This window comes from Cyprinus carpio, chromosome B14 (assembly GCF_018340385.1).
Source record: "Cyprinus carpio isolate SPL01 chromosome B14, ASM1834038v1, whole genome shotgun sequence".
NCBI lineage: Eukaryota > Metazoa > Chordata > Actinopteri > Cypriniformes > Cyprinidae > Cyprinus > Cyprinus carpio.
The window spans coordinates 22298323-22312976 of record NC_056610.1 but is presented as its reverse complement, the minus strand read 5'-3'; the positions used below and the strand labels follow the sequence as shown (position 1 = coordinate 22312976).

The following is a 14654-nucleotide window of genomic DNA, read 5'->3' as shown; positions in this document are numbered from 1 at the left end:
ATTAGATGTATTAGATACATCTGGTCAGTTACCAAAGACTGTAAACAGTAATGGTGTAACATGAAACCCATGGAAACCATAGAGAAAAACATTTCCTTTCTCCAGTGTGACTAATTATGATGCATAAGTCTTCACCCAGGGCCATTTTTGTTTGTTTACTGGTAAGTAATGGATTAAGTTCCCTACCTGAGACTTTGGCATTTAATTTTCTCCTCAATCATCCCACCCCTCAAAGCTGTTCTTTACATACTGCAATTGCTTTTCTAGAAACATGCACAGTGGCTTGGCTTCTATGCATGGATGCATAATTGCCTTTTGTAAAATGCATAGAAAGCAGAGAAGATGCCTCAAAAAGACTATGCATACGTCACAGGTTTCCCTCATAATCACGCAATGGAACTTTTTATAAGGCATTTTAACAATCTACGCTTGCCCTGATTGCAAGGTGAGAGAATCAAAGAAACATCATTATTACAAGAATCAAAGTCAGACTGCCTTCACAAACCTTATCAGCACAAACAGTCGACCATCTGATGGATGTGACTCACCAAATCATTTATTCCAATACTGTTCCAGCCTTGCATTATGGGTAGGAAGGAAATAACGGTCGGGATTATCCAGCATCCTCCGATCATTAGAGCCACTCTCAGTGGTGTCATCTTATTCCTGTAGACCAGCGGCTGGCAACAGATGGCATAGTACCTGGAAGGAAAGGTAAAGAAACCGCATGTTGAATACTCTTCTTTTCATATACAGTAGTACATAAATATTATTAAGATGAAATAACTGTATATAAACTGTTAATTGTACATAAATGTGGCTAAAAATCTTAATGCGCAACCACAGGTATACATTTTCTTGGAAAATGTATTTTCAATATGCATGTGAAAGACAACAACCTTGAAAAACCTGAAAGATGATGACCTGTCAGTGGCCCTGACTGACAAAATGTCAAACTATCAAGCATCTGGAAGACTCAGAAAAAACACATTCTGTCAGTCTGCTAGAGCTTTTTAACCTTTCTGATCTGCTTTTCTAATCAGCTCAAGGTTGTCTTAACCTTTCTGATCTGCTTTTCTAATCAGCTCAAGGTTGTCGGTAAAATGACACTCAAGGTGCAGTGTGTAAGAATGACAGCTAGCAGCTGAAATGTATAATGCAGTCCATGAGTTGTTTATCGCGTTTTAAAATCTGGTATTGGAGAGCTGAGGCTTTTTTCAGATTTCTCTGGATCTTTCCGCCTCATACACTGTGTGTTTCCAAATGGCACCCGGGTTGTCAAAATACATTGGATTGAGCGACATGCAACAAAAAACAGACATTCTGACATTTTCAGAGAAACATGTGAACTTAACATTTTTCGTGAATATATGCAAACATATGATATATACAGTATATATATTCAGTATATATATGCGCTGTAGTATAGTCAGAAAAATTGCAAAATGCATACCTTTAACTATAGAATTCTCAGCTACCACAGAGTCCTGGTATCACACCAGCATAACCAGACCTGTACAGAATTTATTTGAAATCTAAATCTTCAGCTACCACAGAGTCCGAGCATTTTTAGATGGACTGCTGAGGAATATTATTAAAAAAAAATATTATATATCTTATATATATATATATTATATATATATATATATATCATATATATAATATATCTGTGATTTTGCCAAGTATGCTTGCCCAGAATTCGTTTTTGCTGGCTTCCATGGCTGCAATACACTTTGTGTGTATCCATGAAAATGGCAACCCATGATTGTCAAGGATATTGCACTATTGGGGTAAAACTAGCCAGTGGGCCGACACAGACCAAACAAAAACAGACCATTTCTGACATTTTCAGAGAGGTGGCGAGGGGAACAGATGCGGATTGACTTGAAGGGCTGGTACAACAAAGAATATCAGGATGGATCTGCACATTTTTAGTATAACGGGGGGACATTTGTGTGAGGGATCCAGAGTATTTCGGACCACGTGGATGAACTTTCAGCACCGAACACGTTCTCTGTAGTTTCGTCTGATTTTGTATGAACACAAACCACACAGTAGTTGAATGCAGGACAGACTCATGACGGCTGAGTATACTGTTTCAGCAGCTCCTGTGGCAGGTTAAACTTCCTCAGGTGGCGAATATACAGCCTTTGTTGTGGTATGGAGTCAATATGCGTCCTGAGAGATAGTGGTTCCCAGAATCATGACTCCACTGCAAAGTGCTGTTCATGATGGTGAGTGGTGGGGGGATGAAGTCCACATATCTCCACTGTTTTGAGCGTGTTTCAGCTCCAGGTTGTTAAGACTGCACCGACAGCCAGCAACCTCTTGTCTTGTCAGCTACTCGTCACCGTCCCACAGCAAACTTCAGGTGACAAAGGGGTCTTTTGAGGTATCGTTGGTGTACAGCCAGAACACATAGGGGCACCAGTGTTGGTGGAGCAGCTGTTGGACAGAATTTCCCCAGTCTCACTAGCTGTTGCCTATCTGTCAGAAAATCCACTGACAGATAAACTAGGAACAGAGAGCTGGGTCAGTTTGGTCTGGAGGACTGTTGGGATGATGGTGTTGAAAGCCGAACTGAAGTATCCTCACATAAGTCCCTGTTTTGTCCAGACAGGATGACATCCCTTTTGCATCATCCACAGACCTGTTTGCCTCGGGTAAGCAAACTCCAGGGGGTCCAGTTTCCAGTGATGTCCTTCAGATAAGCCAGAACCAGTTTTTCAAACGACTTCATGACGACAGATTAGAGCCACAGGTCTGTTTTAAGTCCTGTAATCTTGGGTTTCTTTGGAATGGGGATGATGGTGGAGCTGAAGCAGGAAGGCACTTCACCACACTCCAGAGATCTGTTGAAGATCTGTGAAAAGAATGGTCAGCACAGGTTTTACTGGGCCTGGGGCTTTTCTTCTTTTAGTTCTTCTGAAAGACCTGGCGCACATCATCTTCACAGATTTGAAGAGTAGGAGGTGTGGAGAGGGGGGATTGCAGGAGGTTGGTGTTAACGGTTGTGTAGAGAGATGGTCAGAAATGGGTGTGGGGGGTTTCAAATCTACAATAAAACTCATTCAGGTCTGTTAACAAGTCGTTGATTAGCCTCAGTGCAGGAGGGATGGTGTCTTTGTAATTATTGGGATGGCTCTCAGTCCACTCCACACTGAATATCGTTGGAAGTAAAACTGGTCTTACTTTTTAGCGAGGTCGGCTCTAAGTTCATTCCTGGCCTGATGTACAAGATGTCCCCCATTTCTGTAGGGCATCCTCCTTTGGGGACGAAATGTCTGAGTTTTGCTGTAAAACCATGGCACAGCGCTATATACTCACAAAAAAACTATATCTGAGGTATTTTTCGTCCACAAGATAACTGGGTCTTCCAACTTTTTAGCGTAGGTAGCAGCTTCAAAAAATACTGTGAATGCATATATCCTCACAAAAACTAATATACCCATGATGTTAGGCCTGTGAGTTCGTCCAGATTGGTGGTAGAAGCTTCAAAAACACTCCAATCAGTCAGGTCTATCTCTTTACAGTCTTTACTACAGGTTTAGCAGATTTAAGTTTTTGCCTGTAGGGTTGGTATAAGAGAAACCAGACAGTGAACAGTCCCAAAGCTGCTCGTGGAACAGAGTGATTTGCATCCTTTATTGTGGTGTAACAATGATCCAATATATTACTGTCTCTGGTGGGACATGTAACATGCTGTCTGTATTTTGCAGTTCACGGGGAGAGATTGGCCTTTATTAAAGTCCCCAAGAATGATTAAAACAGAGTCCGGTGTTGTTGTTCTGTCTCTGTAATCTGGTGTTTCTGTAAAGCCAGACTTACGTGCGCTTGCGGCGGGAGGGATATAAACACTCACCAAAATGAACGAGTGAAACGAATAGAACGGCTTGCAGTTAATGAGAGTGTTTCGAAAGCAGCACATCTTCTTTAACAAAGTTACATCTGTACACCACCGTTCATTGATGTAAAAGCATTTCCGCCGCCGCGCGATTCCCCCGTTGATTCTGCAATGAAAAGCTGAAAGCCCGTCAGATGAAGCGCACTGTCCGGTATGGCGTCATTGAGCCAGGTTTCAGTGAAACACAGAGCAGAAGAGTGAAGAAATCCTTATTTGTCCGAGAGAGCAGAAGGATTTCGTCGTTTGTTGGGTAGAGAGCGGAGATTTGCCAGATGGATGCTAGGCAACGGCGTTCGAAATCCGCGCTTTCCTGAGTCTAACCGAGCGCACCACTCGCTTCCCCCGTTTGCGGTCCTGAAGCGTTTGATCAGCGCCGCTGCTCGTTCTCAGTAAAAACGTCTGAATAATTGAAATCCGGTTAAAAGATCTTGTGGTGTGTTCTGCCGAATGTTCAGCAGTTCTTCCCTGGTGAAAAATGATTCGTGTTTGTTAAACAAAAAACGAGAAAAACGAACAAAAACAGTGTTACCAAACCACTGGAGAGCCAAGTGAAGCAGCCGTCTGCGGCGCCATCGTATATATCACACAGACTCTATACCATTTTTCCCCAAGCAATCAGGTTGATGTAGAAAACCCTTAATAGGGTAAGAAAAATAAACTTGTGACTGTTAATTAACACTACTCTCAGTTTTGAGAGAGGGAAAAATAAATGTGCAAATTTTAGCGAATCCTTGACCTGCACTTACAGTATACTATATATATATATATATATATACTGTATAACTTGGTGAAACTAGTAAAAGTGTCATAAAAGTGCATAAAAAAAGTAACTGCACAACAAAAACCCTGCTATAAAGGGTATTAGGGTATTGCTATATATAGTTACCAACGACTAAAATAAAAAAGGTCAAAAGTTAAACTATTTTTGTTTGATAGAAACGGTCAATGACTTGTTGAAGATCTGAAGATTTAAGGACCATCCGCCGAAAGGCCTTTACCCCTTACACAACCTTTCACCCTTCACTTCCCATCACGTTCGAAGCCTCACATTTTGTCATCTATTGCACGTTGTGGTGGAGCCTCGGATGAACATTTTGTGCCTTGTGGCTGTCAATGATGTGTGTTTGGAGAGGTCTCCTATCTCAAAGACAGAGAGAAAAAGCCACAGAGGACAGACTTTACTCACAATCCCTTCAACTAAACGGGACAGGTCTCTCTTTTTCTCTCTCTTTAACCCAGATGTGTCAAAGCTTCAGTCTGTATGTGTGTCGAGGTTCCTGTTTACATGCATGCCTCTGGCCATAGAGTCTGCTAACCCAACCATGTGTTCACCACAGCATGTTTAGAGCTACAACATGCGTCAATATGGCCTCTGCCCCTACAGGTCAGAGTTTTGGTTTTATTGTGCTTGAAGGCATCAATGCACGTCCTAATTCTGGAATCCTGTTTTTATAATTCCATTTGGTGGTGCAAAAATGACACAATTCACCTTGCTGGAAACACAACAGGTGTTCTGAGTCATCTGTTGTGTCTAACTGACAACATAACTCCACTAAAATGCCTATGTTAGGTCCCCAAATAACGTCCTGATGCAATTTATTGACTCTTTATTTATGGGCATTTGAATGGGACTAACATATCATTCTTCTGTAACAAATTTGGAAAGGTTAGGGCTTAGGAGATTTGCAGCAGTGAGAGGAAGTATTTGTTAGCGGGTCAGAAGCACTGAGCAAGCATTACTCACAGTCTTAAATCATTCCCAGCTTGTGTCAGACAACTCTCTGCTGCAATCCAGCACTAGATTCTCTGAATTGCACATTTGGTCATTTTTTATAGTTGGGTCAGTTAAATAAGTTTTAAGGAACTATGTTTTACTGTTCAAAAGTTTGGGGTCGGTAAGATTTTCTAATGTTTTTTGAAAGTCTCTTATGTTAACCAACGCTTCATTTATTTAATCAAAATAAAGTTACAGTAACATTAATACAGTTACAACAGTAATATTGTGAAATATTATTACAATTTAAAAAAAACTGTTTTCTACTTGAATGTATGTTAAAATGTAATTTATTTCTGTGATCAAAGCTGAATTTTCAGCATCATTACTCCAGTCTTCAGTGTCACATGATCCTTCAGAAATCATTCTGATATGCTGATTTGCTGCTCAAGAAACATTTCTGGTTATTATTAATATTGAAAACAGCTGCTTAATATTTTTGTAGAAATCATAATCATTTCTTTCAGGATTTGTTAATGAATAGAACATTTATAAAAACAGTGTTTCATTGAATTAAGAACATTTTGTATCAAAAGCCTTTACTGTCAGTTTTGATCATTTTAATGCATTCCTTGCTGAATAAAATTTTAATGGTAGGGCAGTTCACTTTGTTTTTTATTGTTCTGCAACTTTACCCAACACGTCTGGCTTTGAAGGTTGTATGCACCAGTTTAAATTTTTCGTTTAATTACATAGTGCCTGTTTTGAATTGGATCAATTTGGCCCACAATAAAAGTCATGCACTCTCTTAGAGTATTCCCATTTCTCTAAACAGCTGAATTGGAACAGCATAACTAAGGCTACACATAAGCATAATGGGCTTCTCATTGTTCTGGATGGATGCATTTACTTCAGCCAGTGTTAATAAAGCGAAACATAATTAAAATGAGGTGACACAATTACAGCAATTGCTTTAGGGCATAAAGAACAATATGTAAGATGCTCATTAAAATCATCACATGCCCAAGATGTCCTCAGAGATTTGGCCCTTATATTTTCATGAGCATCTCTGGCTGATATTAGCGAGTGATAAACAAATTACCACCGCTCAGCTTTTCACACCTACATCCAGTTTGCTGTGAAGAATTCTGTCTGGAAGACTTGCGATTCTTGGGCTGTCTGTCAGCCATGGTCTATTGGTGCTCCTGCCAACCACAGCCCTGTCAAAGATGGATGTCACAGAGCCACCTCTGTGTACGTGCTCAACCAGCGTATTGATTTCTCACCGTGGCACCTGTAAGCGCTATCTAAAGGGATGAAAGCAATCGCAATTGAAAAAAAGCAGGCAGGCTTGAGACAACATTGCAGTTCCAATGAACAGTATCGGCTCTGACTCACACAGTGCCTGAGGCGAGGGATGAACAACCTTTATTTTAATAAAATAAGAGATCAACTACACAGTAAGATTCAAAGATATGATCAAATGTACCCTGGGTGAATACGGCATTTTTTTTTACAGATATAACCACACTTCTGCAGCTGATTGCTTATGTTAAGAATTGCAAACAAATGCTGTATTATAAGTTTTGTGAAATGTTGTTTGAATATGCAATTGATGCATTATCTTATTAGATATGCATTAATTTGCATACATTTACCGACCATATAGACAGATTAAAAATTCTTGTTTCATTTGCTGATATATCAAAGGTTTTCACAGAGGGGATTTTGGATATGAATTTTTGTCACTCCATAAATATTGTTAACAGCAAGAAAAAAAAACCTACTTTTGATTTTATTCTTTTATTTTTATTCATCAGACAATAACATAACAAAAACAGTGTGAGACAATTAAGTAATCACAAAAATTACATTATTAATTACAATATGCAGCCACTTAAAACAAATGGATCTATTTTTATAATATTAACTGTGATAAATCATATGCATTCCCTTTATGAAAAATATTGATAATACCTGTATAAAGTCAAATAAAATAATTAAAAAATAGTAATGTTAATGGAAAATTACCCAACTATCAGTAATTCTTCACCACGTTTTTAAGATTAAAATGTTGTATAAAATCAGGTGAATGATAAAAACCTGTCTATAATAAATCTCTGTAAAAGCCTTCATAATGTACAAAAAAGGAATAATACTGCAAAGTCTGGTACGTGTAAGTACAAGAGAAACGTAGTCAGTGCAAGAGGGGAAAAAATCATTTTGAGAAAACAGCCTTTTAATATGTGCATTGTAAATGCAATCTACAGATGCAGATAGATAAAGTGCAATAAAATGAACACTTAAAAGTGCATTTCAGATGTTTTCATATTAAGAGCCTGAAACAGCATGTTATGAAAAGCCAAAAAGCCCAGAAATCTTCATCTCATTGGTCATATATGTGATTTTCTGTAATCATAGAGTTCACATTTTAAGGTACTTTTAAATGATAAATTATCGATCACCTGTCCCATCAGGCCACCGCATGGCTTTCCTCTGAAAACACACTGCATTTCAAGAAGCACTGAAGCACTGTCCATATGGTGCCCACTGGTTTTATATTTGATCAGAGACACGAAATCAGACCTGTGATCAGAATCCACAAACTGCGGGGAGTTTCTGCACAACTCCCGAAGCATGTATGAATGATCAGTCGTGCAAACGGGTTTCCCTGAGGGTCCAGGCCTGTGGGGGAAATAGCATCGTGAAAGTCTGCGTGAAAATCCAATTCCAAGCTTGGCTGGCATCGGACAAGCGTGTGATGTGGAGAAATTAACCTCCAGCCAAATGAAAAGCAAACATCTGGGCCGAACGGACAGACACACACTTCTAATGACTAGAAGATCACGAGCGAGAGCCATCTGTATCACCGCTTTCACAGGCTCATGCCTCTGCTGACCGTTTCCCTCTCTGTGGCTCTTTCAAGATTCAAGCTTCATTCATAAATGGAGGAATATGAATGCATCAGAGAAGTGTGGCTATTTTTAGTGGGTTTTATAAAGTTTATAAATTACTCATACAAAGACTGTAGGCTGTCAAAGTAGTTCTAGAGATCTAGTAGTCTGGACATAAAGCCCATGTGACGTCTATACAGACTAAAAAAGATCATTCTTGCTGGCAGTAAAATAAGTCTGGAAAACCCACAATCTTTATTGTTGTCATATAAAATTTAGGACAGAAAAGTGCAAAGTTCTTCGTACTAAAAATGGAAGCTGCGATACAATGGGAAAGTATCACACTCATGCTGTTTTGCCAATAAAAATGACACATACTAAAGGGTGCATTTGTATTTAAATGATAAGGACCTCGAATGAAATCTTACAGGAATGCATCAGCTTAATGAGGAACAATACTGCAGTCCCACTGCGCAGCAGACTACTGCATTTCGTAACCACCGCTGAAAGACTTCCTGACAGCTCCCCTGTTGCTCTTTTGTTCTCTGTGTGGAGACTGATCAGGTGCGGTACTCCACATTTCATTTCTGTAGCGCCATCTGGGTCTCTTTCTTCCATGCTGCTGAAGTCAGCAGTGAAACTACGTGTTTAGCAAGATGTGAGTTGTGAATTGATTGATTTGTGTATTGATTCTAGTGGCCTCAATGCAGTCAATTGTGGAGGATTAAATTACTGGCAAAAACTTTACAAGAGGCTTTTGGAACAGGATAATGAGGGCTGAAGGTCAAGTTCAGCCTCAAGACGCATCCCAATAGTGACGGTTCATTGTCAAAACTATAAATACCATTTATTGCTGTAACCTTTATTGCATAACATAATTGGCAGCACAGGCTGTTATTATGCAAACCAATGCTGACAGTCACCAGATTATAGTATGGCACACTTTTCAGACATTCCAAAACTCGACAATTGCATTTCAGTTGCATTTCAACATTCAGTATGTTTACATGGACAACAATATTCCAATTTTAACATGATTAAGACAATACTCTGATTAGGAATCTACCATGTAAACAGAGATTTTTGATTGCCTTAACGCGGCTAAAGTCGTGCAGTATAGACATGCACACACCTAAATCACATTATTACCTTCGTGTAGGGACTTTTCGCCACATTTTGCGACAGGATACAGACACGGCAGTAGTCAACAGTTTGATGGCAAATGAAAGAGTATGGCTTCAACAAAGCCCTTGTATGTTTGCACATTTAGCATGACAAATAATTAACTTGAAGCTTTCGTAAAAAATGAAAAATGAAACACCCAAAACTGTATATGACATCATAACGTATACAATTTTTAATTTATATTAACCTTTCTTTTAATTTTAATAAATCCATGTGAAAAGTTTTATATGACTTCTTAGAGTATCGCGGAGGCAATGTTGACAAGCGTAAACTAGCACGTTTTAGGAGGGATTTATTAAACATGGATGCAGAAGAAGGTTCGGAAACTGTCCGAATATGTACAGTCACTGACTCTGCGGGACCGTGACCAAATATATAAAAATAATAAAAAAAAGTGGAAGTTAGCATACATTTATCAATTAATTCAGTTGATCACTCAGTTCACTGACCAAACTGGTTATCTGACCAAAATATATTGACGAGTGGTTACAGTTGCCTAATTTATTTATTTATTTATTTTTAGCTAAGCCTGGTGTAGTTCTTGTATCTTGTTCTCATTGGAAACATTTTAACCAGGTTTTGGATATTTCCTAGACAACATATGAATTACTTTCAGGTGGTTTGGGGAATTTTGTCAAGGCTTACTGTCTAATGTAACCTATCGCTGGGCTAACTATGATTAGCAATGTGGATTATTTTAAGAGACCATTCAAAGGATGATGCACACACATCTATCGCTGTATGTTTGTTTAACATTTTAAGCTAGCTAGTGCTCTGAAGGTTGGTGACTTTTCACCTATAAAAACATAAACTTGCTGATTTGTACTAGATAAAACCAACACACCAGTACATATGCATAGATTATTTTACCTAATATGAAGTGTGCACTGCAAACACGAGCATTATTTATGATCGTCTCTGTCTAGTCTGTACGCCGTATTGCATTCAACCAAAATTGTCTTCTTGATTTCTGTGAAGGAATGTCGGCCGGGATCCGGTGAAACTTTAGTTTTGAACCAAAAGTGCTGTTCCTTCTATTCTGGCAGCCAAACAAGACGACGTTTTAAAGTCAAAACCTCAAACTTTTAGCGCGCCTGCTATGAGTTCTTCCTTATGTTTTGCCTCCAGCTAGAGCAGTGACATCACAGTGACGTAGGCGATTAGGGGTATGAAAAATGAAACACCCAAAACTGTATATGACATCATAACGTATACAGACGTGTGCCATTTATCGATCTATGCACTATAACATGTAAAACGTGAACATGAAAGGAATATTCTAAAAGCAACTCATGTAAACACCTAAATCATGATGTCTTATTACCTAGAATAAGGTAAATAATTATATTACTGATCTCCATGTAAACGAAGTCATTGATCCAACAAATGTGTGTCTAAATAGCTACAATATTTAGCCATTGGTTAACATTAATTACAATGTTAACGACTGTAATGGTTTTTGGAAGGTTTAGTTACCAAGATCCATTAACAAATGTCTAAATAGACGTTGGTTAACATTGTTTAAATTCTGATTTGATTGATTGTGTGATTTTATATGTTGTTTTTTTTCGTCATATTTAAGTAGAGAACTATATTTTCCAATGTCAGACATCACTTGTTATGATTTTCAAGGGTGTGTAGAATTTAGTAGGGAAGCTATGAGATGTCCCTACCAATATCCAGCGACCACTAAATTGTCCCTAGCAATAATTTTGATCAAATAATTAAATGTCTGTTGCCTGTTGTTATGTCCCTACCAATGCCAAAATCGAACCTACACCCTTGACACTGAGCAGTCATTTAATGCACATAGCCATGTATTATTCTTGCAATTGAAAAATGAATTGAAATACAATTAAAACCTACAAATGTAACAAGACATAAAATGTTATATATGCATTCTGTGAAAAGAAATTTCAACCAGGAATGAAAATACTGTCATCAGAAGACACATCCATACATAAAATAAGGTATATTTCCATTTTTTGCATGAAATATCTCTTTAATATCAGCTGCTGTTTTGCAGTTTTTAATATCAGTTGCAGGTTTGCTTCTCAGGTAACTTTATGCCACAAGGCAAAGGTAATTGTGGCAGGCTGACACTGTGTTTTGTGCCATGACTCCAGTGTGTGTCATTTTCTGCATGGCTTACTCTGATGTAAGCACAATGTAAGTGCAAAACCTTTGGGACAGCTTTCTGCATGCTGTATTCTCTGCGCCTGTTTATAACACCATAAAGTATATGACCTTGCTTATCGTGTATATTGCACAAGTCATCCAGAAGACTACAATGAATTTCTCACCTGCTGATACACACAGCAATTATCAAGAACTATGGAAGTTTTCTAAAACATGTGTAAGTGGCGGCTCATGATGCACAAATAACACAGCTAACGAGCACCTACAATTAGTATTCAACTGGAATAAGTCAGATGAGTGGAGGCATAATGGAGAGCACTAAATTAAGCATTAAAATCAACAGTGAGACTCGTGCCGTATCGCAGACTCTAAACACATGCTGCTCGGCGCGTGAGGTTTGTGTGAGAAATGAGAAGAGACTGCTACTAACCCGAAGGCCGAAGAAGAATTACATGGAAGAAAACAGCTTTTAAGAACAAGGCGGAGCGCATTTCACACAGTCTAAATTGAGATGACATGGCTATTATTGCTGTATGTGCTAAGTGAGTGCCTGAAGGACACCCGGCCAGCCTCACTGTCAAAACTCAGAAGGGCAAATGACTTGTGAAATAGCTGGAATGGGCGCCATTTCATGACTGTAATAAGTGCCGCCTGTAGCCAAGTCGTCTGGATCCTCTTTATTCCTTTGCACTCAGGAAAACATTACTGTTCTTATGAAAATCACATGCAGCACGGGAGTAGATGCCAGGTGGAGCGTGAATGCAAGATGCGATGAATAGTAACAGGAAAGACAAGTGAACAGAACAGAGGCGTGTCTACGTGGTGGCCAGGGGTGGCACCGGCCCCCTGAAATTTGGCTGGCCACCCCAGGTGCCCCCCCTCCACCAGATGTCTTGCGATAGACTTGTTTTTAGTAAATTTCTAACTGCATCTGGCAGTGGCGGATCCTGGCATGTGTAGCTGCCTACGGGCCGCTTTCTTCTCCTCTTTATACTTAATTTTAGGCGGTTTCTATAGTGTGATATTTGACAGATATCGAGAGCGCATAATGTTACGTGATCCATGTAATGCGCGAGCACGAATCTCCACTCGCAAGTGGATTTCCTTCACTCACACAAAACTGGATGTGTGCTTTTAAATATACATTGTTCTTCTATGAATTGGCTCTGCTTTTGCTCAAAGATATGCTCAGACGTTCTTGCATCACTGAAGACTAGAAGTGCTTTTTTTCTAATTCAGATGAGGAGTAGGCTTATCTCATTAAATTGAAGCAAGCTGATTATAGTCAGCCTACTCTAGTTATTTATTTTATTAATAGCCTACTTATTTTAGTTAAGTGCTTAACTTATAAATATGCATTTATTCAATTGTTTTATTAAGTGCATTTGTATTTTGTTGTTTTTGTAAATAGTTTTGCAATAAAAGTAATAACTAGTTATTTATTTTATTAATAGCCTACTTATTTTAGTTAAGTGCTTAACTTATAAATATGCATTTATTCAATTGTTTTATTAAGTGCATTTGTATTTTGTTGTTTTTGTATATAGTTTTGCAATAAAAGCGTATTAACCAGGTTCCAGAAATAATCACTGAGGGTGCTTCTAAAATTAGCGAGGGTGCTCTAGTCTTAATGCCCATTTTCTCATCCCGTCTATTGCTTTGGTCATCATTGTGTCAATCACTGCTACTTCGAGAGTGAATCCCACATAAATATGCAGATGTCATTCCCGAAACTTTGCAACGTGTGTGTGGCTGAAAAACAAAGTTATACATTTTAAATGGATCATAGACTAGAAAGCTTGCAAAGAGTGCTCATTAACACTAAAAAAGCTGTCACTCTTTGTTTAGTGAGTGTATACACGATGTATTTTAACATACATCGTGCCACAAACCATAGAAGTCATTCCTTTCTGCATGTCCCATTATATGATGGCTCCAGTTGTCTGTCTAAAATATGGGTAAATTATTGAATTTTAATTTTTGGGTGAACTGTCCCTTTATATAACTTTTTACATAATGACCATTGTATTGGGTTTTTATTTTTTTTTAATTTTTGGGTGAACTGTCCCTTTATATAACTTTTTACATAATGACCATTGTATCAAATGCAGCTCATGATGCCTTAAGACAGCTACTAGAAGAAATTTAAGCTAAGACTAGTATGTACAGACTGCAACACCGTATGTTTGTTTGTAGGCAGGGTATGTACTGTAGCAACGTAGATTGTTACGTCATTATTTGAATCAAGTCAGTGGAAACATAGGCCAGAGAAAAGAACAGAGAGAGAGAGAGAGAGAAGTACACGTTAAACAAAGAAAGAGCAAACCAAATATTATGAGTCCCCTCCTCTCGCTTTGCCCTTATTCCCCCTTTAACAAGCGAGGCACTGGAAGGCGGTCCGTGTGACTTCAGGGGCCGAGTGAAGTAAACCAGGGAAGCAGCTGAGCACTCAAAGCTCATCCTGAATATCAGAGCTGAGGTCTAATGCATCACTCTGGGGTAAAGGGGCAGAGCTGGAAGGGTGGTTCACGCCAGAGGGAAGTGCTAACTAAAGCTTAGTGTTTTATTGAACTGCTAAGTGGAGTAGCTTCACAATGTGCCACACAAGACGCTTGAGATACTAAACCGCGTTTGAACACCTTTTTATTTTTTGCCTTTTATTATTCACAATGGAGTGTTTGCTTCTGACGGGAATGAGGCCAGAAACTAAAGAGAATGTCAAAGCATGAAACAGATAACAGTTGAATGCCCATTCACAGAATTTAGATGAATTATCAATTAAAGTTACATGCAGAAAAAAGATAAGCTCAGACTGAGA

The 14654-nt window shown here is 38.7% G+C and overlaps 1 protein-coding gene across 3 annotated transcripts in view; it reads right to left on the bottom strand.

Annotated features, from left to right (window-relative positions):
• htr4 (5-hydroxytryptamine receptor 4) overlaps nucleotides 1-14654 on the bottom strand; it is a 95693-nt gene that overhangs the window by 38906 nt on the left and 42133 nt on the right. For all 3 annotated transcript variants that reach the window (XM_042738606.1, XM_042738605.1, XM_042738607.1), the window contains exon 5: nucleotides 549-702. In XM_042738606.1, coding sequence (XP_042594540.1) covers nucleotides 549-702 — 154 coding nt within the window. The remainder of the gene's footprint in view (nucleotides 1-548; nucleotides 703-14654) is intronic.